At 38.1% G+C, this 26648-nt stretch overlaps 3 protein-coding genes across 10 annotated transcripts in view; 1 reads left to right on the top strand and 2 right to left on the bottom strand.

The window, feature by feature from the left end:
• The window catches only part of LOC101741591 (uncharacterized), a 67657-nt gene extending 66267 nt beyond the window's left edge, over positions 1-1390 (bottom strand). Inside the window, exon 1 of one of the 2 annotated variants that reach the window (XM_021350960.3) lies at positions 925-1390. In XM_021350960.3, the coding sequence (XP_021206635.2) occupies positions 925-955 (31 nt within the window). In that variant the 5' untranslated portion in view covers positions 956-1390. The remainder of the gene's footprint in view (positions 1-924) is intronic. The other variant, XM_062675358.1, reaches the window with a different exon arrangement.
• Positions 521-18243, top strand: LOC101742072 (uncharacterized). 4 transcript variants are annotated; one of them, XM_038019532.2, is made up of 18 exons: positions 521-630; positions 1200-1403; positions 3358-3464; positions 4001-4188; positions 4847-5010; positions 6791-6961; positions 7817-7976; positions 8890-8960; positions 9991-10180; positions 10895-10923; positions 11718-11772; positions 12410-12505; positions 13617-13741; positions 15056-15155; positions 15230-15360; positions 15846-15965; positions 16564-16718; positions 17724-18243. In XM_038019532.2, exons 4-18 carry the CDS (start codon positions 4101-4103, stop codon positions 17794-17796), a joined length of 1728 nt encoding a protein of 575 aa, XP_037875460.1. In that variant the 5' UTR covers positions 521-630; positions 1200-1403; positions 3358-3464; positions 4001-4100; the 3' UTR covers positions 17797-18243. The 4 variants fall into 4 exon arrangements, with proteins under 4 accessions (XP_037875460.1, XP_037875464.1, XP_062531343.1 ...); XM_062675359.1 differs by lacking the exons at positions 521-630; positions 1200-1403 and adding an exon at positions 1419-1712; XM_038019533.2 differs by lacking the exons at positions 521-630; positions 1200-1403; positions 3358-3464 and adding an exon at positions 3482-3576.
• A 1300-nt stretch (positions 18244-19543) lies between these two features.
• Positions 19544-26648, bottom strand: part of LOC101741449 (putative fatty acyl-CoA reductase CG5065) — a 52646-nt gene continuing 45541 nt past the window's right edge. For all 4 annotated transcript variants that reach the window (XM_062675360.1, XM_021350965.3, XM_004930719.5 and 1 more), the window contains exons 9-12: positions 26537-26643; positions 25243-25375; positions 24298-24555; positions 19544-23466 (exon numbers count right to left, since the gene is read on the bottom strand). In XM_062675360.1, coding sequence (XP_062531344.1) covers positions 23319-23466; positions 24298-24555; positions 25243-25375; positions 26537-26643 — 646 coding nt within the window. In that variant the 3' untranslated portion in view covers positions 19544-23318. The remainder of the gene's footprint in view (positions 23467-24297; positions 24556-25242; positions 25376-26536; positions 26644-26648) is intronic.

Here is a 26648-nt window from a genome sequence, read left to right as displayed (position 1 = left end):
TCGGATTGCATGACATAACACTCTCATTAAGTAATCTATTCATGTGGTTTTCTTGGGAAAATAGTGCAGTGGTTTCCCCTTGCCTTCTGCACCAGGCTTTTTAGGGGCTATTTGGGCTCCTAGGTTGCTGAAGCCTCATCTAATCGGTTTCCCGGTTAGGTACGTATGGTTATACCGCCATTGCTCGGTCGCCATTGCCTCGTCCGTTGTCTGGCAGGGAGCACCGCGGCGACCTTTGAGCCGCCGCCGCTAGCTATTCTGAAAGAACCACTAGCGCGAGCAGGTGAGGATGACAGTTGGGCCGGAAAAGATGTTATGCTCCGTTCTCCCCTTACTCCTTGTTAGGCTATGGGAACCCGTTAACAATGGACGTCTGGTTTCGGAAACGCTCACACTAGCTCACGGAGTCACGAACATAGATTATCACAAGCACATTATCACATTAATTATTTGTTTTAACTAAGTACGTTATAAAATGTAACAGATTCATTCCTATGATGTCTGTGATGTCTGTGACGAAAGTTTAAAAAAAAAAGAAAAATTTTTGTTGTTTCGTTGTTAGGAATTCTGAAAAATTGTTACTAAAAATGCTATTAAAATGTATAATAAGAATAATAAATGTTGAGAATGGTAAGACATTTCACGTATTTTATTATGATTATTTCGTTTTAATTAGTAATCGTGAAGAATTCGTTACTAAACGCCTGTTATAAATATGTATAAGTACATGGAAAAATTCATAAGTAAGGCATATTTTTATTTATTTAAATAGCTAACTAAGTAACATATTCGCCGACAACGAATTGAGCCAACATTGGCTCCAACGCATCTCGTCTCGTACAATACTCATTAATTTACTCACCAAAAACAAAAGTATTAGCCCTTTTTATAAATCAACATTAATTATGATTAGAAAGTACTCACTGAGAGGTGGAAGGTCTGTGATCAAATCCATTTTTCTTCGAACACTACAGACACCGTCTTTGTTTTCACTTTAAATGGGTGTTTTAACCTATCACCCATTTCTCAGACACTATCTCGTCACAGCAACGTTTGTCACAAATTTACGCGAACACGCTGACCGATACATAATAATGAAACGAAAAAAAAAACCCTGACGGCACAACAATATCTAGTTTTAATATCGTCGTAGCTCGAACATTTTAATTCCGTGTTATGATTTCATTCACCTGTTACAGATTCTATTTGAACGTACTAAAGCACTACGTATCTTAACAAAACAATGTCAATACTGCACGAGCGACACTAGAGACACAATCGTAATGTTATTTGATCGTTTTTGTAATTCGATTATTAGTTTGTTAATGTGAACAACGTTGATTTATAAAATGAACACACGACACAGAAATACGGAATTCGTCAATGTACTAAAAGGGAAACAGGTTATGTATTTTTTACGTTCTGATATTCGCTGTCCACGTGATATCGACATCGAGAATTTAGTTAACGTGCGCTTTCATAGATGGCGTTAGTAGGGTACTGTAGAAATTCGCGCTAAACAATATAAAAATTTCGAGGTAGATTTCAAAGTGAAACTAACCATGAAAAGTGCTATTGGACGAAAACATTCTCTGCGATTTATTAATTAAATTATTTCTTATCTTTATTGTTTTTGAAGAATTGTTAACATCACGTCCTATACCAACAAGAAAAAAAATCAAACACTAAGTGACAGCTTACTAATAATATAGGTAATAATAATACATATTAGTACATATGTACAGTTATTCATTGCATTAATCATTGGTAGGTATTTACCCATGCACCGGTGTCAAAACCCCTCTGGCAAGTACCAATTTTTTAAATGAAATACGTACTTAACAAATGCCGACGATTGACTTCTACGGTGTAAGAATAATATCTATATCTACTATCTATCTATATACAGTCAAAATCTGTTATAACGACATCGAAGGGACTGCTCATATTCAGTCGTAAAAACCGATAGTCGTAACAACCGGTGATGTTTAATGTGTATCGTGCAAGTACAAACAAATCGATAGGGAATTATTGGAAAAATATATTTATATATTTTTCTTTTTTCTTTTATATAGTTTTATTTTTCTTTGCGACATTTTGAAAGTTTCACGAATAACTCCACAAAGTTTTGGTGCGTCTTGTGTATAGATAAGTAACAAGCTAACTGAAGAGATATGAAGAAGCGGGCTTTGACTACCGCATGCACGTGTTTTGTTTCTAAGAATTAGAAAAGACCCTACACTAAACTAAGTCCTATTGTTTTCTTTCCTGATTTTAAATCCATTGAAGACAAATGTGGATACCTATTCAAATTGTTTACAATACAGCTTAGCCGGTCGTCCTAACAGATCTAATTCTCCGAAATATTAGTTAAATGTGGTCGTTTTATGAGGTATGTCGTTATTACCAATGTCGTAGAAAGCAATATTTTTAATAAGGCGGTCATATGGCATTCAGCCGGGACCTTTGTTGTGGGTTATTACAACCGGCATGTTGTATTAAAGTTTATTAAACGATGTCGCAGTAAACGGTTTTGACTGTATATACAAAAATGAATTGCTGGTCGTTAGTCTCGCTAAAACTCGAGAACGGCTGGACCGATTTGACTAATTTTGGTCTTGAATTATTTGTGGAAGTCAAGGGAAGTTTTAAAAGGTAGATAAATATGAAAATGCTCGGAATTAAATAAAAATAACAATTTTGGTTTTCCCTTTGACGCGTCCCCGTCGGACGGATTCCTTTTGTTTGTTTTAAGTTTATTCTAGACAAAAGTTGATTGATGCACTACGAAGTCAGCCGGGTCAGCTAGTCGTGTAATAAAAATCAACCCCGCAAAATTATAATTTGCGTCATTTCGCCCCACATGACACAAGGGAACTGCATTACTTACCGAAATATTAGCCAAATACAATGAAAGACTTTGCTTGCCAGAGATATTACTAGTGGTAGGACCTCTTGTGAGGGGTAGGTACCACCCTGCTTGTTTCTGCCATGAAGCAGTAATGCTTTTCGGGCGGGGAAGCCGTTGTACTGTTAAAACTGAAACCCTACAATTCATGTCTCGAGGTGGGTGGCAGCATTTACGTTGTAGATGTATATGGGCTCTGGTAACGACTTAACATCAGGTGGGCTGTGAACTCCTCCACACACCTAAGCAATAAAAAAACCTTGAACTTTGAAAAGACAATAGCGTCAGTCAATAATTTCGCTACCAGTGTTGCAAATGTTATGGGCATGTTATGTGGCACATAAAAACTGTAGTAATAAAAGAAAGTGCATGTGTCAAAAAATAACACATACAAATGTGTGATGAAAGCATGATGAAAGACTGTATAAATTAATAATTAATGTACACAGACAGAAAACTTTGGCATAATTTTGACGTTGCCCGTTGTCATAGCAACTATAAAGTCAAACCACTGAAGTCTTTAAAGGTCTATGAGTCAAACAAAATCCATAACGGGGTAAGTGTTTCGGGTTGATCTAATTTAATGTTTTATCTTTGTAATCCGTAGATTATTTGGGGTATTTACCATCTTAGAGGATAAGCCAAGACATTCCCGGCATGTAGATTAGGTACAATTCTAACCTTCTTATTTATTTAGCTACAAAGAAATCGGCACAAAGTTTCTAATACAATCAAGTGCCCAATTACTGAGGAAGATAATAGATAAAATAGAATCCAATTGTAAATCTTTCTATTCTATTCTATTTGCATTGATAAAAAACGAATGAATATAACACGAAATACTAATAACCAAAGATTATTTATGTACTTGTGGCGGCAGCTAACACAAGATATTATTATTTGAAAGATGCCCGAATCTCGCTTACGACATTTTCAAGATAAGCTTGCTTAGATATAAGTTCTTAACAATAATATTTGGACTGTCGGTCTACCGAGCAATATTACCCGCTCGGTAAAAGATTTTCTCCGTCTTTATACCTCCACATATTACTTACCAATTTTTTTATAAATTGCTCGATATTTTCTTTCCAGAATCTCCCTATAATTCGGGAAACCTTTTCAGCTGTTTATCAACGGATAGGGTTTTTGCTACACCTTCTAGAACTTCAGAGGAATCTGAACCTCGATCAGGATGCCTGAATTAGTGGAGCAGATGTACTGCTCGGAGCAGATTGTGATTCCACCAAAATATCCTTACATCCTGAAAAGATACTGCAAAGGTAAAGGCAGCAATGTATTTTGGTTCGAAGAGCGGGGTAGGCACTAGACTGTAGTGAGTGAGACTTGGAACTCGTCTTTCAAGATGGGTCATTACCACTAAATAACCACTAGGCTCCAAGTGGGCTTTGACTTCATCAACCCATGAAGGCAATAAAAAAACCACTCGATATATCATATCCAATACACACGCGCACACATACACACACGCGCACACATACACACACGCGCACACACACACACGCACACGCACAAACACACACACACACACGCACAAACACACACACACGCACACTCACGCGCACGCACGCACGCACACACACACACACACACACACACACACACACACACACACACACACACACACACACACGCGCGCGCGCACACACGCGCGCGCACACACGCACACACACACGCACACACACACACGAAAACACACAAACACACGCACACACACGCATACACACACACACACACACACGCACGCATACACACACACACATACACACACACACACACACACACACACACACACACACACACACACACACACACACACACGCACACACACACGCGCGCACACACACACACAAACACCACTCGATATATACTCAGATTGTTACACAAAACGAGCACTACTTTACCTACCAATGTTTTCAGCGGCTATAAAAACTCAACCCTACGACCTGCTTCGTTGGTCCTACGAGTACTTCAATGCTCTGGCTCAGCACCGCCCTCCTCCGGTCAAACTGAGGCTTGAGTATCCCGTGTTCACAACCGAGGGAGGCCTCACACGAGGATGCTTGAAGGTCCTCTCTAATCAGGTATTGTTAATGCACCAGTTGAGTTGGGAGAGTGATTTAGACCGATAATATAAGCGCGTTTAAAACCTTTTTATAGTGCCTACTGCAAATTGGGAGTCGTGATTTTCCCCCCTACCTAATCGCTGGTAGTGTAAGGCTTCCCGCGTACTAGGCGGGGACATATTTGAGCAGCCAGTTATAGCAGCCAATCGAAGCCAATTTATGATCTATTCGTCGAGCGATTTGGACTTTATCTCATAAAAAAACGCAAAGCAAAGACACTGGATTCATCCACTTTTTCTAAGACGGCAATAAAAAGGCTTATTCTATAACTATTTTAAAGATGTTCATTCATACCCAGACCGTTTTTTTTTAAATACAAGAGATTGTACAAGCATGCTGTGTCATATAACCAACATTTGACAAAACGAATATGCATTGGCCGCTACAGCAAGTGCGCGGGGACTGACAGCAGCCACATACATTCGCCAGCACTCGCTCTGGGTGCCGTGCAATAGGCGCGTTGTATTGGCTGCCGCAGCCAAGGGTCCCGGGCTACTTATGTGCGCGATCTCCCATACAACTCCCATACAAGGCCATATATTCATCTGGCTGCCTAGTACGCGGGGAGTCTATGGGGCTATTCCAGCTATGCTCAAACAGGAGTAGTGAGCTTGTGTACAGCTTAAAACAACAAACAGAGGAGCTTGCAAACATGTGAAGTTATGGTTTGTTGCATTTATAATATAGTTCGGTACTTATCTTACTTTAACTCGATCCTGGTGTTTGCTGCTCTATGAGGGTGGCCACTACAAGTGATGTGGATTGCAGGATTTGAGCACCAACCTCAGATCAGATCTAAAGACGAATTTTAATCATGTATCATTCAAACGAGGCTTGTGGATAGTGCTTAATGGTAGGCAGCGGTTTGGCTCTGCCCCTGGCATTGCTAAAGTTCACGGGCAATAAAAAAAAGTTTTGGAACGAAGTTCCTTATAGGCCGATGCGGAGGGGTACCCTAACCAGGAAAAAACGTCCGTAACGTAAGAATTTTATTAGTAATGCACACAGTGTACGACTTAACTTTGTAATAGCGTACAAAAAATAACATATTTTTTTATCATTCATTGACCACGATCTCAGAGCGTCCGTTTGCGCAATACACTAACTCTTATGCAAACAACTGTGAATTAAGTGTACCACAATAAGTTCGCACGTTACCGAATGATCGTGGGTTGTTGCGAAACCTCCAGTTTTAGTTTCTTTATACCTCGAATAGAACTTAAAATTAATATTTTTATCATAAGGAACTTCGTTCCTATCCGGTGTCCCACGACACCACACATCTTTTTATTTATTGAAACCAGCGGTGGTATAATTAATTGAAATTATAAGTTTCAATATTATTATGGTCCTATTGTTACAGATTTCGCCAAGACTACACTATAGACAAATACTCGTAATATTAAAGATAAACAATACTAACCTATTCTCAATTTGACTACAGACTTTAATCTGGACTTTAAGCAATAACAAAAGTTAGACAATAAACAAAGAGTATATGTGTGTGTGTGTGTGTGTCAAATACATGGTAGTGTGTGTAATGTTTTCTTTATTGATTTAATGTATCTTTTATGCATTATTGTAAAAAAAATATTAGCATTGTGCACTTCTTTTCGATATTCTCTATAAGCGTGGAAAATTTCATACTCCTCCGTCCGCGCAATTTTCGTAAAAAGGGATTCAAAGTTTTTGCTTCACGTATTAATATATAGATGAAATAAGAAATCAATGATTTTAGTTGTCAACAATGAACGAACTGCCTCTCAATGTTGTGGAAACCGCATGGCAGGGGTTCTGCCTTGATCCTCAGGAGTTGGCCAGGATCTTGTGTCTATGCGAAGTTCATAAGAGAAAGGAAAGCGTGCCCTATCTCCATTTCATGGCTGTAGCTGGTGGTCTACTGACTAAGGTAATAAGTACACGGAGAATCGATCCTGCTCTTTAAGGCGAATTTTTTTACGTTCATTTTTCAGCGCGCAATGTAATGAACACAATTACACAAGTCAACGACATGACACAAGGAAGCTGCATTACCTACCGAAATATTACCCAACTACAATGAAAGGCTTTGCTTGCTAGAGATATTACTGGTGGTAGGACCTCTTGTGAGTCGGCACGGGTAGGTACCACCACCCCGCCCATTTCTGCCGTAAAGCAGTAATGCGTATCAGTTTGAAGGGTGGGGCAGCCGTTGTACTATACTGAGACCTTAGAACTCATACCTCAAGGTGGATGGCGCATTTACGTTGTAGATGTCTATGGGCTCCAGTAACCACTTAATATCAGGTGGGCTGAGAGCTCGTCCACCCATCTCTTGCCCTTCTCCCAGTCACCTGGGGTCGGCGCAACATGTTTTCTCCTTCAATACTCCTCTATCATATACCATTTCTTCACTCATGTTTGGTATTGGTATGATTCTCCTGCTCTTCCCCAGTCACCTGCAGTCGGCGGAACATGTTTTCTCCTTCCATACTCCTCTATGATATACCATTTCTTCGCTCATGTTTGGTATTGGTATCATTCTCATGCCCTTCTCTCAGTAACTTGAGGTCGGCGCAACATGTTTTCTCCTTCCATACTCCTCTATCATATACCATTTCTTCACTCATGTTTGGTATTGGTATCATTCTCCTGCCCTTCTCCCAGTCACCTACAGTCGATGCAACATGTTTTCTCCTTCCTTACTCCTCTATCTTATACCATTTTTTCTTTGGACAATTTATAATCATCAATAATGTAATTTTCCTGTTACTCACTGAAACAGAGCCTTACAAACACAATGGTACTGCTATGTGAAGCCCTAACGAAGGAACCGGACGGTGGTTCCGCTGCGATACCAGTTAAAGACTTCATATTGATGTACAAGTTCTTGGCGACAATAGATGCTTCACGCGACGTGAAATATTACAACGGATACAGAGAAGGTGGGTGTTTCATTTGGCCAGGCGGATCTTCGGTCGTACCACTAGCGACGATTGCTTCGTGGCTGAAATAGACAGGTCAGAGGTGCTGATCCGTGCGGACTTGCGACGTTTTTGGAGTTGCGCAAATTTGGTGATTTTGTTAGTTTTTGTGTTTTTCTAGTTTCCAATGTGAAGAACTTCCATCGAACCAGTTTATCTGTTAGGTAGATTAAATGTTGTAAGCCGTGTTGAGATTACAGGTGATAAGACCTCTTGTGAGTCCGCGCGGGTAGGTACCACCACTCCGCCTATTTCTGTCGTAAAACAGTCATGCGTTTCAGTTTGAAGGGTGGGACAGCCGCTGTAACTATACTTGAGACCTTAGAACTTACATCTCAAGGGGAGTGGCGCATTTACGTTGTAGATGTCTATGGGATCCAGTAACCCTTAACACCAGGTGGGCTGTGAGCTTGTTCACCCATCTAAACAATAAAAAAAACATTACAAAAAAGATTATCTGCAGACTTTAGAATGGTCCTATTTGCGCTATAGATGTCATTACATCTGATGCTGCTCTTTTTTTTATTGCCTTTGTAGGCGTACACAAGCATACGGCCCACCTGATGGTGAGTGGTTACCGTCGCCCCTGGACGTCGGCAAAGCCAAGGGCAGAGCTAAGCCGCTGCCTACCGTTAAGTACTCCACAAGCCTCGTTGGAAGAAAGACATGTCATATTGCTCGGGAAACACCGTGGAGGGGAGCTCATTCCAAAGCCGGATGGTACGTGGCAAAGAAGATCTCTGGAAACGCAATGTGGTTGAACGCAGTGGTTCTAGGTACTAGTACGAATGAAGTATACTTCGGTGGTGGGCGGTGTGATGGTAAAAACTTGGTAGTCTTAAACTTTTGTTTTGGTAATTTTGAACTATAACAGGTCATGTCCCTGAATCCGACATCGAGCCAGAAGAAGAAACACAGAACTTTGAAGAAGAAGAAGAAGAAGACGTGAGTTTAGTTTGAGCACTATTAGGGTTGTTGCCTTTCTACTGCATTCTCACGCAAAACATTTATAATTTAGAGTTTCTGGTCTTTCGTGTTCTGCTAAGATTGAAATCCCAAAATCTAAGACCAGATACCAAAGTTGGTGTAAAAGAATATGCACCCAATACAGAGGAATACAAGGACGAAGGGGGAAAAAAATAACTAGCAGAAATCATCAAGTTTGCGGCGTTTGCGTGTAATTACTCGTTCCATTGTGATGCTGCTTATAGGTTCTGCTCGGCTGCCCATTTCTGCGGTTCTGATGTTTCGTTTAGAAAAGACAAAACAATAGTTGAGAGTCCGCACTCATGATCCAAAGGTAGTGTTCATACTGTTCACTATGGCCTATTAATGGCTATCAATCTATCTATAAGCTCACAGATATCCACAGCTGGACATAGATCTGGACGTAGTTCTCCACCGAAACTCACAACAACGACCGATCTTGCGCTTCTGCATCAACTTTTGCTTTTATATCATTTGTTTTTATTGCTTAGTTGGGCGGATGAACACACGGCCCACCTGATGTTAAGTTCTTACCCGAGCTCATAGACATCTACAACGTAAGTGCCGCCTTCTACCTTGAGATATCAGTTCTAAGGTCTCACGTTTAACAGTATAACGGCTGTTTCGACCTTTAAGCCGAAACGCATTACAGCTTCACGGCAAAACTAGGCAGAGTGGTGGTACCTACCCGTGCGGACTCACGAAACGTCCTACCAGCAGTAAACATTTTAGGCATGCACATATTCTTTTATAGATGCTTCAAATTGCTTGGCATCCACGTTACGCTTTTGAGTTCCCCCGCGATGTTTCCGCAGCGTTATGATATCCTTCCTTAACTGTGACCCTGGTATTGATGATGTCCAATGTCCGAATAGAGCCACATAAATACCACCACGCGTCTTATGCAGACAAGCCAGAAATTTCGCAAGGCTGATCTTATTGCTGTCTTTATTGCTTCATCTTCTAGTCCCACGCTTAAACTCCTTAGGGTGTCTCAGACGATTACTGGCCAGATGAAAAGAACTTACAAATGTTGCCATTGATCAATGATAAAGTGTCGCGCACGACGCGATTGAGCCTGAAGCTAAATATGCCGATAATTGGGAAAATCGAACGGTCGCCTTCCGTCGAACGAGCTGAAACGATTGAGAGGGAAAATTATATGAGAGAGAGAAAAGGTTATTTTGATTTTGTAAATAGTACCTACTTGACGCGAGGATTGCCATTAATACCTTTTTTTTTGTTATAGTTAAAGGTACCCTATATCCCTGTACCTTTAGCAATGTGTATGCCAAAATTTCATGACCAATTAGCTAAGACGTGAAATTATAACAGACATATTCACTTTCGCCTTTATTATAATACATTTATGGATCATAATCCACAGAGGTCTATAGAGCGTGAATGTTGATGACTGTGCTACGGTGTTCGAATGAATTGTTCTGTTATGATGAACTTATTATCATCATCAAATTTAAGGATCGCCAAATACATCATCAATGTAATTTTGTAACTACTCTCAATAGCCAAATGAGCTAATTGCCAATCTAGCATTGCGCGGTTCACAGATGTAGGCATCTCATCACCTTCCCCCTTTTGATATAAGGTCGAAATCTTCACTGCAACGGCAGTCACACATATGACTGTTTCGCACTGGAAATAGACTGAATATTTTTACCTAACAGTGCGATCTCACAATATCTCCTGCAATTGGAATTAAATTAAAGCTACATCGTTGAAATTACAAGTATAATGATTTAGCTCAGATTTATAGAGAAAAACAAGCTCTCGCTGAAATATTCTCCGTCTAATTCAGTAAAACTCACTATATTTCATGTCGTGTTCAATTTTAAGACATAACTTTTTGTACAATATTTTCAAAACAATTCCAGGTAGACCTGTATCGAATGAAGATATAGAAGTTAGTTATGTTCTATTCACATTTAATATCATTTATCTCTCTCGGTTCAAAGTTCTTGATCTGAAATTGATATGAAACTGGAATTCCCAAAGCATTGGGTTAGTCTAGTCTAGAACAGTGGAGCAGATTACATCCATACTTCCTAGAACCACTGAGTTCATTGATGCCACTAGGCCTTATTGTTTTGACGTAGCTTCCGGCTCAGAAATAAAAGGCTCTGACTATAACAAATCCTTCTTTCATTGAATCTCCAACTGTATATAACTGTATATGCCACCCCTAATACCCTGCATCAAACATAAAGCCGCCTATGGATTGGCATTTGCTGGTGGTCATGATCGCTGATCCTGTTTCACTGGAGTCTTTTATTATGGTCTCGATGATCAGAGCTCTGGTATTGGCATTGCTGGTGATGATGACCCGAACGGACTTCACTGGAGGCTTTCATTTTGGTCTCAACGTCGGCCTGTCGAATAAGTAAATCCATGTGCTCTCAGCGAAGAATCTGCACTGATTCTGTTATCATATTCTATGGAGTAGTCGCGCGAATGAATTTCATGCAATCAACGTTATTGAAACTTTTACAGTTTGTTCTTGGATTTAAAATTCGATTTGTATATAAGCAGTTTCCTATTTTAAAAGTATGCACGATCCTCATGATTCTCGGTAGTTAGAGCTCTTTGTGTGTCTTGATCTCCACCAGAAATCGGATCTTGCATAGATCATTGCTATGGTTCATACCTTTTCGGACACGCTTCCTAGGTCTAGTTATTAAAACAAATATTTATTTGCAGAAGAAACTGCGCGAAATGAGTTCTGCTAAGCTTAATCAAGATGCGCAGAAGGAAGGTGAGTTGATGTTCTTGGTTTAATACGACCCTATATATTGAGCTTTTAGAAAGTAAGAAACTTTCACATAGGACCAGACTAAATAACGGCAACAGCCTATGGCCATATAAGCAGGACCTTGGAGAATACCGTCGAAAGCTCAGATACATTGAAAATTGGGGCTTATTGAAGCTGGAACCGGATACTTTCAATAGATACAATTGGTCTATTCCAATTAAATTGGTTATCGAAAATGACTTTGGATGACCATTCAATATCAATTCAATATCTTATGTCTCTCAAGATGATACCAGTGTTGATTCCAATGTTGGATCAATTTTAGGTATCTGCGTATGATGTTCTATCAGTTTCAAGCAATGTATATTTTGAAAGAATATACTTACAAATAATTCCTTATTGGGCTTACGTATGTAAGTCCTTCGTACACAAAAGAAAATTTCTAGTAGCAATTCTCATAAATTACTACATTGAAGTCTCTTGAGGGTTTTTCCTCGAAGCATCAGAGGAAAGCCCTAGAAATCTTCGCTATTTAAATACCACTATTTGTTCTTTTTTTTTCTAACTGCCCTAGAGATTATAACGGTCAAAACTAAACTTAATGAATTTCAGAATCTTGATAAAAACATGTTTAATGTAGATACACAGAAACAGAAGGACACGATACCAGAATCAAACGAATTAAAAGTCATTGTTATTGATGAAGAAGGAAACGAGATACCATTCGAGATATACGGTTATGACGTTGCAGTTAATTCGTAGATTGAAAATTGAAAAAAAAAATACCATACTCATTATTCGCTCTGTGATAAAAAAATGCCGAATGAAGCTGGTTTTCATGTAGAGTAAAAGCTCCTTATTTGAGTTTTTATTATTCGCCGAAAAATGCGACCAAATTCGCGGCTAAAGATTTTTTTATTCGCGGACCGACAGAATATCCTTTGTAAGCGCGCTTTGCCACATTCACGGTTTTTGTATTCTCGACATATTCACCGAACATATCCCGCGTATAAAGAGCCTTTACTGTAGCTTATTTATATATTTTATTTGTAGACACATTGAATATACATACATATATTGTAGAAATGAATTATAAAATTATTATTAATTAACATATTACTAAAAAATTAGCATTCAATAGTGTATAAAAAATTAGTGTACAATAATGTAAAATAAATTATTTAAGTTTTTAACGGGTAGTGAGTCCGCATGGATAGATAACCACATCCAGCTTATTTCTGTCGTGAAGCAGTCAGTCGTTGTAGTTCAAAGGGTTGGACAACTAGCAATATAATCGAGACATGAACTTAGTGTTTTAACATGGATGTAGACATTGACGTTGTTGTCATCGTCATCATTACCTTCATCATCTATGGACTGCTGTAACCCCTGGCAAGTGGCACTTGTTCATTCATGCAAGAAAGACCTCAATCTGGTCAGAGTGATCCCAATTATCGAGCAATTATAAAATATATTATTAATCGCATAAGATTAATTGAGTAGCTTACTGCTTGCAGCAGATTTACGACATCAGTCTCAGGAGTCGGCACACGAGCTTATCTTCCCTCCGTGCAGCCCTAGACTCTATTTATTTCGGGATATTGTATAAATAAAGGTTCCTCCTTGAATTCCGTTGGTGGATATCCAAAGAAACTTCGTTTATTAATTTTGTTTGTATATGCCCAAAAATTATAAACGTAAATCCCTTTTGGAGAACACCCTAGTTCTTTTTATCCATTTTAAAGAATCTACTTCTAGGACCTTAGTCTTCTATTCCAACTAGTCAAGTGTTCAAATTCGATAATATTATGGATTAATCATAAAAAACAAACCAATTAACGATACAGGGGAGCCAAATGTAGAACCAATTGATTCTGATGAAGATATTGCTGAAGAAATTCTCGATGAGCACCCGACAGAGGAAGAACCTAAGGAGAGCGAAAACGATAGAATCGCATTATTCGTTGCTGAAGTAATTTTAATTGGACATTTGTAATGTTTTCATTGTAGGTCTAAATGATTATTATTAGATTTTGATGTTGATGATTTTTGGTTTATATTTCGCAAATGTTGTAGATTTCATTTGGAGCCTTAATTTTGATTATTAAGTACAGTTCCTTAGTCTTAGACTTAAGAGTAGGTTTGGCTTTCTGATGTCGGCGTAGAATGCCATCAGCGATCTCTTCCCATAGCCCATCTTCTCATCACCTGTAACACATGAGGTATCCACTGGGGTATAATGGCTCGTGATATGGCCTTTAGCATATAGAGATTTTATATTATAGCAGTCTTTTTTTTTATTTATTTTTTATTTCCCTTGTAGGCAGACGAGCATACGGCCCACCTGATGGTGAGTGATTACCGTCGCCCATGGACTTCAGCAATGCCAGGGGCAGAGCCAAGCCGCTGCCTACAATTCTTACGAATTACTGATTGTTTATTGGACATGTACTATCGCCTAACCAATTTTCCACGTAATTCAGTCATGCGTCTCGGTTCGAAGGCTCTGGCAGTCTTTATATAAGACAAATGAAATTTCGATATTATATCTCGAGATAGGAGATGGCGTGGTTTAAAAAAAATGGCATCTTCCATGATGCCATTAAAAGTTAAACCCAATTCTTTACGCTAATGTGGATATCGAATGACCTATTAAATTATTATTCGAATTATAGTGTTCTCCTCCCAGACCCGCAATTCGGGGTTGAAATAAGGGATTTATTTGAAGTAAATTTACATGTTAATTTGGTATTTATTATTGTTATTGTAGTTTGGATAGCTTGTAGTACTAATGAAATATAGAGTGTACTTTAAAAAAATTGGGGTTATATGTTCGCGATTTATTCAATTCATTTTTGTTTTTCCTTACCTATTTTCTGGTACCCTAAGAGGCTACTCCAGCTACGCTCGAACGAGTAGGTGAGCTCACGGACTCAACCTGAGAGAATTTGCTAATACTAGCCCTAGCAAGAGCAGTGCTTCGCAGAATCTACCACCGGATCGGAATTGCGACCCACTGAGAAGACCCGGCGTCAATTCATAGTTGTGAATTTATCTTACCTGCCTTCATCATCATCACGTTGTGTGTATTTCAAATTCAGGTTAAAGTATTTCGATGATTTCAAGACAACAGATAGCAGTAGTTTTCTGACATCCTTGAGCGACGATGTTCGCTAATTCAAAATCATTTCATTTTATGTTGGTATTTAATGTGTTTAATGTATACAGAATTTTTGTATTTTGGGATTAAAGTATTTTTATTTATAATAATTATATTCCATCACAGAGTTATCAGGCTCGCGAAGAGCGCTTACAAGATTTGGAAAGAACCTTTGACGAGATCAAAGCGATCGTGGCAAGATTTAAAGCTGCAAATTATGATCTGGGTTAGATCGATGATTCCTTCTGTCGGATTCGTATCTCGAAGGTTCAAAGTTCAAAAGATGTGGTCTAAAAACAGGAATGGTGGCCGGACGCCAAATGTCGACTACAAGCGGGGAGTTCATCGTGCAACACGTGGAGAAGGAGATCATGGAGTACATAGATGAGCAGATCGCCGTTCTCCCTGATCCGGACCTCAAGAAAAAGAAGGTAAGAGAGTCTTGAAAACATCTGTCAGAGAGAGAGTGTAAATTTTAATCTGTACTTTATTGGAAACTGAATAGGGAATAAATTTAAAGCAGTTTTGCGGGGCATGTTTTGAATGTAAGTGTAACTTCTTATGAATAAATATATTACATACATACATACATACATTTGAAAGGCTTTGTCTTGTGACATACAGCATTGAAATGAGATGTAATAGGGTGTAGCAATTAATATTTCAAAGATTAGAAGGATCAATGGAAATATATTATCATCTCTCTCCCTCGCGTACATCGTGACAGTGTGACGTATTTTACCATTAGGCTCACTTAGCCTAAGTTGGCCAACTTAGTTTCCTCCTAACGGTCATAACCGTCTTACTAATAGTTCTCCCCCAAAATATAGTTAAGACTTTTGGCCAGATGCATATGACCAACTTATTTAATGCTGTTTTTATTTGATATCGTGTGAATTATTCACTTTTCATCAAGGCTAAACCAGAGGAAGTCGAAATGCTGCGTGGTCTACTCGATGCTTTTATTGATGAGACCATGGAGATCCTGGCTCCCGAAGTCGAAGAAGCGGAGGAAGAGGAACAGCCTGTGCCCGAAGTGAGTTTTTCCACTAGGTACCCTGGGATTTATGATCTGCTAAACTTTAGAAATGATGGTCATTGCGCAGCCCAAACTGGCATCTGATTTCTAATGAATCAAATTGTAATAAATATCTATTGGCATTAATCAGCCTACGTCATTAGAGGCAATAGAGACGCCTAAAAACTCGTACAAGGTTCTCTTCTATGAACAATACGAGGGTAGCTCCAATATTGTCGATGTTCATTAACCCATCCCAATCAAAGAGTTCATATACTAGTTTCCTTATGAATACCGTAAATATAGTAATAAGAGACAGTTAGAAATTCATCGCCAACATAATTTCCACTGTGGCAAACCAAATAATTTTTAAAGACTCAAAACTGAAGTAAGTTCATCTTTGTTACAATAGACTTTTGATCTCGCTTCGAACTAAGGTTCCGAATGTGGTTATGGACCGAGAAAAAAGCTCAAAGCCTTTGGAGTAAATTTGGGAGTCGCTACTTTGTACCGGTGGAGTAATTCCCCCAGGGAGGTGGTTAAATTGTAAGAAAGTTCCTATATAAATATGTCCTGATACATTTTTACCAATAACCATTACACCTGTATGATACAGGTAATAGTTGTGTATGCTGTCCCCGGAATCGGCGGGCCAGTCGACGAAGCGACCATCAATGACTTTATCGATTACGCCCTGGACGTTTCCAAAGTCCAGAATGACCTGTTCATGCCGAGGAACGTGAGGCATTTCTTGTGCCCGCCTTTGGAGAAGTGAGTTGGGCAAAATTGGAATTCGATTTTTGATTGGTTTGGTACATTTAGTTGGTTCGAATAATTACTTGAGCTAGTGCCGGATAGAGACAACGCTGGGCTTGTAGCAAATCCGAGCAGCGATACCTTAAATTACATGAGATTGGTCAACTAGTCTCTCGGTGATCACGCGGCTTGCATTTTTTTATTTATTGCATAATTGGCTGGACTAGCTCACGGCCTACCTGGTGTGAAGTGGCTGCCGGTATCCTTAGATATCCACAACGTAAATGCCGCCACCCACGTTGAGATATGAGTTCTAAGGTCTCATTACAGTACAACTTACTAGTAACAGTACTTCTATTGAAAGATCATATCGATGATATTTGATTAGGGAGTAAGAAATTACAAAAATATAGTTATCTCCTACGAATAAATAATAAGTGCTATCTCGCATCACGAGGAAATCTATGAACTATTAAGTCCTTTTTGTATGCTTTTTATATCCGTGCATAGAACAAGTGTGCCCAATATGATGAGTGTTAATAACAATTCTGGCAAAACTTTCGCGTTATCTAAAAGCTGCGTGTGAGTGCACCGGTCGTCGTGCTCGTCGAACCCGTCACTTGCGATGAAGGGCTCGGCAAGTAAATTAACCCATAGATACAGCCCACTGAGTTTCTTGCCCGATCTTCTCAGTGGGTCACGTTTCCGATCCGATGGTAGATTCTGCGAAGCACTGCTCTTGCTAGGGCCAGTGTTAGCAATACTCCCGGTTTGAGCCCCGTGAGCTTACCTACACGTCAAGGAGAAGCTGAAATAGTCTCTCAAGGCTATCAGCGTAGGTAAGAATAAAAAGAGAAAAAAAAGTGTGAGTGCGCAAACTAGGCCGGATCGGGGGCCAAGATCCCCGCAGCTAGTCTTCACAAATACATTCGTCTTCTAACTGTAAGGTCATTGAAACTAGTCTGTAAAGCTTTTTTCAGTACTTTATACAGAACTGGGAATTTATTTTTTTAATGTCAGATTCAAGGACGTGAAGTATGATACGAAATTGGAGAAAGAAGAAATACCGACCGGTGGAGTTTTCACTGATTAGATTTTTAACGAATAGAATTTAATCATAATCATGTTATTTGTTTTTTGGCTAGTTGCATTTAATGTTTCTATTGTTGAATAAGTTTGATTTGAATTTACTTTTGTGTATTTTTTGTGATCTCTACGCTGTTACATGTAGACACAGTTTATATTATTTATTCGTTATGAACACGTGTTGCGCACGTATTTCATTAGAAAATTTTGTTTCTGCCTCTGGGATTCGAACATCGGCACAGTCAATACGAGACATATGATGACCGTCTTATCTGCGATCATCTAAGCTTTTGAGTACTGAAATATCCACATAGGAAATAGTCGACCATGTACCAGCTATATTAGGTCGATCGATGTTCAACCAAACGGAAATACCGTTCTATTTACAAGTCGATTAGTGTAGGAGTTATATGGTTTTCAATTTAAAAAATAATACAATACAAAAACTTTATAATGGTTTTTATTAATATCCAGAATAATAAATGAATCCGTGCGGATTAGCGACTCGTACGAGTTCGCTTCGAGAGCATTTTGTGATCGGAACCATTTTGTGGTGATACAGCATGAGTAGGCTATTTAAAATTCATAAGTGCATTGTTCTTGTCAATTAATCCAAATAAGAATTCGAATTTTGCAGCAAAGAGCGTAAGATACCGAAGGAGCAGGGCATTTATTGAACTATTAATAATCTCACTCGTTTCGCCCCAATTAAAAAAAAATAAGCCTCTATTTACATTTTTTACCTGTTGAATAAAATTCTAGAAGGATTCAATTTAACGTCGATTTGCTTTACTCTATGTATCACGATGCTTTTGTCCTTTAAAACAAGATGGATGCCGAAAATCCAAATACTTCCGAACGAACTCCATTTATCCATTTCTAACATTTCATTCTATTTCACCGCTTAAATATCTGAAACACGCCCGTTGGCTGAAAAGCAAAATCAACTTTGCAAACGCACTTTTGCGGCTTTTGAAATTACTAAGGAACTCGCATTTAGACAGTAAATATATATAGATTTATAGTATCTTTTATAAAAATGAGTCTGATATATCTTCTTAACAGAGGCTAACAACCCTATAATGTTAACATTTCAATTAGTTTTAATGTATATACGTATATACACTACAGATAGATATAGTGATCATTAGGACGAGATTTCTTTATCTAAAGTTAAGAGTCTTGAGACCCTAAAAAAAGCCAAATAACCACACATAGCAAAACCACTACGTAGTTATAATTTAAATTTAATGACATTCAGAAAATTCGCTACACAGATATTTTGTGCAAAAAATGTCTGAATTGAAGTGTAATGGGAAGACTATTTCAATCCAAAAAACGGTAAAAAGTTTTATGAAATGACCAAAAATATGGATATCAGAAAATCAGTTGTTGGCTTCTTAAGCAATAATCTAATAATCGTTTTTTTTTTTTTTATGTTAACAAACCCCAATACAATTGATCTATGAACAATGGTATAATATGTATAATGTAGTATTTTAATCATATGTATTTGATAGTGTCTTACAAGTTTTAATGAATCAATACAAACTAGGTTTTTTTTTTAATTCTTAAGTATATTTCAAAAACCGCAAACTTAATTTCATCGCTACATACACTATTATTTAGGTAACCATTCATTTTGAATCAATCGAAATTTATCATTGTATATAGCAATTGAATAAAGTATTCATTTTAGAAAACTAATCAAGAATTAAAGACATCTAAAGTAAAAATTAAAACAGCAAACAACATATAATGGCAGAAATATATTTGGATTCAACTTTGGGTAACTCAATATTTTACACAATAAATACACACAAACAACTTCTTTCTTCAACTACCTTAATTGTTTAATTAAATAAATAAAACATAGGTAAAAATGAAATGAAAAAAAAAAACTTTACAAGCCCGCTAAAATAACAAAAACTGTGTTTTCTTCAAAATTTACATATATTTATACTTACAAGCAAAAACAAATGCCCAGTGAAATTAGTAATCTACATATACGTTTTTACAGGTATATATTCAATAAAAATTTCAAATTTTCCGTCAAACATTATTCGATCACTGGACACCGCTAATTTAAAACAAACATCTTAAAGCAACCATTAGCATGTCATCTAGGTAAAGCATTTGACCAGAATAAAAAAAGTTTGCTAATTGACCATTTGTTACACAAACAAGTAACAAAGAAAACCAAATGACTGTCATTTTTAAATGGCCATATAAACTTACTTGGGAAATTGGGCTTTATAGTTAACATTACAAGCAGATTGGCAACTGATGAAACTCAAAATCTGAATCTACGTTTCTCAAGAAAGTGAAACATCTTAAAAGGCAATAGCTGGGTGTCACCAAGTGTTATTTTATTCAATTTCTGATCGTGTGTGCTTTGTTCTGGTATATTACGGTCAACATGCAAACTAAAATAACCGAAAAACAATGCAGTTTCAAACTGAAATTTCTGGTCAAAATGTTCACATGAGAAATCACATCTCCTTCCCGGAATTGAATTTTTGCATTGATGATAAAAATAAATTAACCCAACCCACGAAAAAGCACAGAATGGACTTTTGACACAATACTCGATAACATCCAACCCAAGAAATATAAACAAAATTAGGAATGAAATTGAAGAATTTTGATCGTCAAAGCTTTTTGGAACTTGGTCTATTTTTATATACTTCAAAACTTTAATTCTACAACCAAGCTTTCATGTACAAAATTAGCCATAGTAATTAATCCTAGATTCTCTCTCATAATGCATACCATAGCTTATATATGTAATTTTTCATTTGATATGAAAATTCAAATGCTGCGATTAAGGTGGTCAAAATTAAAATCCATTCTATGAAAATCTTCAATAATATCAAAGCGAGAGCGTCATAGTCTGTTAGACTTAATAATTAATTAATATTCTAACACTTAACTTGCAGTATGAACTTAGGCATTATTTAACAAGTACTCAGTGCAAGACTGAACCAACATTTCTGTTTTTTATTTTATTTATTTAAACTAGAAATCTAAGTGACTACGAAGAGAAAACGTTGTAATAATAGATTTGTCATAATACGTTATAAGTTAGAAAAAAAAAAATCCTTCACGAAAACAGTTTTGGTGAAACAGTTAATTAATAAATTTAGATTTTATAGAAGACAAGGAATACGCCCATAATTGATAGGACTTCAAATGAACATGTGAAAGTGATTTCGGAGAAAATTTGGAAGCAATGAAATGATAGCATTAACCCTTTTTTTTTTTAAAAAAAAACCTTGGTCATTGGAATAGGTATCATTGAGATCAAATAAATTTTACACCAAAATTTTCATGATTATCTAATACTAAAAAACATGGATAATATGGAAAAATATGCTTTTAAAGTTTGTTTGGCATTTAAGACTAAGCAATCAGACTCAGAGTTATTTCCGATATTCTATATTATTTTGCAACGCCAGCGTTTAGTTTCGTAGCTTTAACACTTTCCAACAAAATATGACTAATTATATTTAAACATTATCAAGGAAGCGTAGTTGTGATTGTATGGAAAGTTTTTAAGTTTTCAACACGTCGATAGGAAAAATGGAAGAGCAAATATTAAGGATCGAGGAAGTTAAATAAAGTTTAAAAAAAACTTTAGTACGAAATGTATGATGAATAAATAGTTTAGGATAACGTATTTATGGAATGAAAATAAATGTGACCCTGAATTATGGATTCATTCAATTCAATTTCATGATGTAATTACAAAATCGTCTATATAAACCAAAACCGATTCGAATAATATTTAAACTTAAAATCCATATGTATATAACATACATAACTTTACACTGGTGATATTCGTATATTTTCCGAAACTATAAAAGTTATTGTTCAACTTACGATTGAGTTTTAAAAATGTAATTATATCTGATAATAACCGTATGCAAGATTTACGTATTACGCAAAATATTTGACTTTTGTTTGACATTAACGTAGAGCTACAACGATTGTACGTTATGGTAGAATTTACCCGGAACTAAAAAATAGTAAATCTTTAAGCCTTTTGAAACATTTAAATGTGAATATGATATAATCCCCGAAGAATAAACGCAAAAAATGGTGACGTATAATATTTCTATCCCCAATTTGGGAAGCGCTTTCTTAAAAATTTTAATGTTTGTTTTATTTTTTAATTCATTACTGCAAAACTACATTCCTAGCCGCTACCTACCGCCTCACCACACCTTTTGTATATTATCAAAGTCTGCTATTCCTATCTTATAAACTCGATCTCCATAATGATCTAGTACGTGGAGAGGTTTCGCACGCATGCGTTTTTCAAAATAACAAACCAAGACACAAGAGTTCCCATTGTTTAAAAACATTGTTTCCTTTTTGCTTGATACGAAATAGCAGACCCGAAAGAAAAAAGAACCTAAAAATTGTTATAACAATTGAAAACTTTCATTAAAACTTTAATCATTACTTGGATACCTATGCAATTCAATATACATTTTTTTTTTTTACTTTAAATATTATTTCTTTACAAAGTAGATGACTAGTGTGTATCTCTATATATTTTTTTGAGCTTTCCACGTTTTCGAGTCACGAATGTTGTTTAAGCGATCGAACTTCGGGACGTTTTCACGCAAAACAACACCATCCTCCAATTAATTTAACTAATTAATACAACAACGACAGTACCGAATCGAGTTTCTTTGTCGGTCCGTCTGTGTATGCGAAGACGCACACAACCTCGTCAAGCTTTCACGAAGGTACAAAATGTGAAATAACTATTAATTACATATACCGATCGATAACGGAACCTATAATAAATATTGTGAACAGCCTAGCGTTATGGAAATAATTATTGGATACAAATAACAAAGTAACATCGTTCTAGATGTTTCTATTCACACACAAAGGACGCAAGAAGCGAGACAAAAAAAAACACAGATTTCTCAACCCGTTTTTTCACGATTTCGCGATTAAAATATGTCTATTTTAACATCTCATAAGCCGTTTCGTTTATATTAATATCTCTATTGGTGTCACACATGACAACGACTTGTCTTGATTCTGCTTCGATAATTACTGTAAGAACATCAATTGCTTTAGCATTAATTGTACTTTGGGTTACATTTACTAAATGAACACCGTCCGAATTTTCGTGTCCATGATGGTAGGTATTGCTTGCTATATTTATAATAAACATACTGTCGTTCAATTGTCACACGAAAAGCCCAAAGACCGTTTCGCCGAACTTTTCAACTGCCGTTTTTATGTACAGATTTCTTTCGAATCCTTTCTTGTTTATTCATTGTAGTGCGGACGTCAGCGCACGAGTGACGGACATCGTTCCGTTCAGTTTTAAAGCCTGAAACGTTCTCGTCTTGAGCATTGCACGCGGAATCAGTCATCGGTCTGAACTCTTCGAACCTGACGCACACCGGTCACACGTAGGTAGATTTGTAGCGATTACGGAAGCATTCCTAATATAAAAAATGGGCGCTGTCAGTTATTTAGTATATATACCGGCGTTGAGCATCAGGCTATGGCGAGGAGGCGGGCTGCGCGAGTCAGCAGGTCCACGATGCGCCGCCACAGTCCGCGCAGGACCTCCGAGCGGGAGAACAGGAATCTCCAAATGAAGAACACGGCCGCTACTTGAGTTAGTATATGGATTATGTGTAATCTGAAAGGATATGTTTTTATCAATACCAACTCTGCCATTATAGAAGGCACGTCGATCCATACCTTGCCTGTATCTATGGAGAAGCAGTAATGAGTTTCGGTTTGGGATTGGGAGAGGGGTGGTTTACGGCCCTTTAGACTTTGGTTTTAAAACTAAGGCTATGGGTTCCGAGATTGACTTTATGGCCTAAGGAATAAAATGCCCGGTGCGTCCGTATCAAGCGATACGACTTTACCGGTGTTCGAATCCCGCAGGCGGCTACCAATTTTTCTAATAAAATACGTACTTGATTCATGTTCACGAATAACTTCCACGGGAAAAAAATCCATCGTATAACAAATATCAAACCAAACAATTCGCATAATTATTATAAAATAGATAGATAGACTTCAATTCTTAGAGTGAGTGGTGGCATTTACATTATGATACATACGAACCTCGGTAACTTTTTTTTATACCTAATCTGATAGCCTTGAGAGGCTATTTCAGCGTAACCTTAACTAGTATGTGAGCTCACGGGGCCCAAACCTGACGACGTTGCTAACACGAACCCTAGCATCAGCCGTGCTTCGCAGAATCTACCACCGGATCGGAAACGCGACCCAGTGAGAAACTCGGTGGGCTGCGTCTGTGGGTTAATTTACTCGTCGAGCCCTTCGTCGCAAGCGACGGGTTCGGCGAGATCGATGACCGGTTCGGTAGCCAATTCGGTCGTGGCTGAATAATGAATTCGGGTTCTGTCTCAGGATATCTGATCGCGATGACTGTGAACTTAACATACCGTTTCGCTTAACAATACGTACTGGATTAGACACAAGATATCGACAATACCTCTTCAATAGCGACCGGGACTTGGGCAACGTCTCGGGGCTCTCTTTGAACAAGAACCTCCTGATCCCGAGCACGTAGGACTCGATGTAAGCGTCCCAGTCGATGTTCTTCACGTCGAAGTCGAAGGTCCTCCTGTCTTCGGGGGACAGGAGCAAGCAGAGCGCCTGCACGTTGTCGTCCGCAAACGACCACTGGCGCGTGGTGAAGTACTCCAGACAGGCGGCCGCCTTCTCCAACTTATTTTGAACCCTGACCATCCTGTAGTATAACAGTAGTATATCTAGTATGAGCCTGGTTATGAATTGATGCGGAATCCGCAGGTGTCACAACGTGAACGCCGCCACCGAATTCGGGAGATGAGTACCAGGTCTGATGATGACTATCTCATGCTTTGAATTGGAGTATAATGGAATGATGTTGATAGAAGAACTTAATATTCACTAATTACTTAAAAATACTTGGAAGATTAACGACGGAAGATCTGGACCTGGATATGAATGTTATATAATTTGCCTAACATTTGACCTCGGGGGGTTATACTAGATTCATCGAACGTGTAGACGAGTTCATGGGGCTTAGCCTAACGAATTCGCTAACACTAACCTTAGTAGGGACAATGCTTCGCAGAATCTACCACCGGATCGAAATCGCGACCCACTGAGAAGATCCGGCGAGAAACTCAGTGGGCTGTGTCTGTGAGCCGATTTTTACGACGAACCTTTCATCGCACTCAACAGGTTCGACGAGAACGGTGACTGGTACTTGGAATAGCCATAAGCACCCATAGTGATCGGGAGGATTCGAAGTGACGTCGAATGTTGTTCGGAGCTTGTGTATATGTAAACTTATTTTGAAAATGTCGTTAGCACGATTCAGATATCTGTCAAAAAAGCCTTGTGTTCTGTGTTAGCTGCCCGTTACAAGTAAAACATGGCATCAGCTTACATGGGCTTGTTGCCAGTGGTCCTGGAGACCAGGTCCATGAGCACAGCCGGCGCCCGATGCTGCATCAGCGTCAGCACGTTGTGCTTCAGCCTGTTGCTGGTGATGTCACCTCCAGGATACCAAACTACTTCAGCTGAGAACAGATTTTGAAACTTTCATTGTCGTCCGGCACAAATTGTGAAAATTGAGATGTGATCATATAAATTAATATTTTAGAAATTTGTTTCTTTCCGTTTTCAAATATTGTTTTAAAGATAATTTATTTTGTCAACAACGGAAGATACTACTGAAGCATCCTTAACATTTTTGTATGTGCGTGTATGAATAGACCAGCTCACGGCTCATCTAGTTAAAGCTGTAGACCATGGACCGCGGAAAACACAACGTGATTACCAAAAGTCAGCTTCAGACATGAGGTCCAAGTCCCAAATATTGAGTCCTTATTGACTCGACTTTATCGGTTGCATGCCGGAGACTTCAAACTTAAAAACAATAATATGATTACATGCGAATACCCTCACTGTATACACTGCCCTCAATGTAGCTAAAAATCGTAGCGCGATCGCCTTTGCTTTACATTACTGGTTAGCGAAATTATAGCTTTCATTAGTGTCGATGGCAGATAGCGGACATGACACTATCAACGCTGACAATGTCATTACCGAGAATAGAATTTAAACCTATTTCTTAACTAGTCATTGAGGTAGTAAGTATACAATCTGCTTTTTTTTATGGCTTATGTTGGTGGATGAGCTCATGGACCCCTGGTTTTAAGTGGTTACCGGAGGCCATAGACATCTACAAACGCAAATGCCGCCCCCGCCTTGAGATATAAGTTCTTAGGTCTCCGTTTCTACAGTACAACGGCTGCCCCGCCTTTCAAACCGAAACGCATTACTGCTTCGTGCGGACTCACAAAACGTTCTACCACCAGTAATAACGCAAATTCTAATTGCATCTAATGATGCGATCGCAAAGCCGACTGAAACATTTGAAATAATTTCTTAGAACACTAGACATATACCGCATTAATAAACTATTTGTAACTGTAATTCTCTACATCAAAGTTTTGAATCATCTGGACTGAAACACATCCGCGCTTTTGAAAGGCCTTCTTTGTTTTGGTAATTTTGAATAGCTCACTCTTTATCCATTTACAGCAGTCATTAAGCTCAGAGCTTTGCAAATGAATTCAGTTTCATATTGACGCACAATGACATGATCCCTTAATCATACATTGACCGAATTAGACGCTGGGAAATTAAACTATAAATGAGCTTTTATAGTGACTTACTAAAAGGATGTTTCCGCATGTATTTGAAGCTTGATTTTACAAAACGTTTCCACGTTATCGGATTCTGTTGGCCGGTGCAGCAGTTGTAAACTACGACGCCCTGATCCCTGTA

This window comes from Bombyx mori, chromosome 23, assembly GCF_030269925.1.
Source record: "Bombyx mori chromosome 23, ASM3026992v2".
In the NCBI taxonomy this organism is placed as follows: domain Eukaryota; kingdom Metazoa; phylum Arthropoda; class Insecta; order Lepidoptera; family Bombycidae; genus Bombyx; species Bombyx mori.
This window is presented reverse-complemented; position numbering and strand designations above follow the sequence as displayed.

Bases quoted from the DNA above. Each gene is read 5' to 3' on its own strand.
- LOC101742072 (XM_038019532.2), top strand. From the start codon at position 4,101: ATGCCTGAATTAGTGGAGCAGATGTACTGCTCGGAGCAGATTGTGATT. The intron at 5,011-6,790 runs GTATTGTTAATG...CAATGATTTTAG, and splicing joins TGAAGGTCCTCTCTAATCAG to TTGTCAACAATGAACGAACT. The intron at 15,156-15,229 runs GTTAGATCGATG...GTCTAAAAACAG, and splicing joins AGCTGCAAATTATGATCTGG to GAATGGTGGCCGGACGCCAA.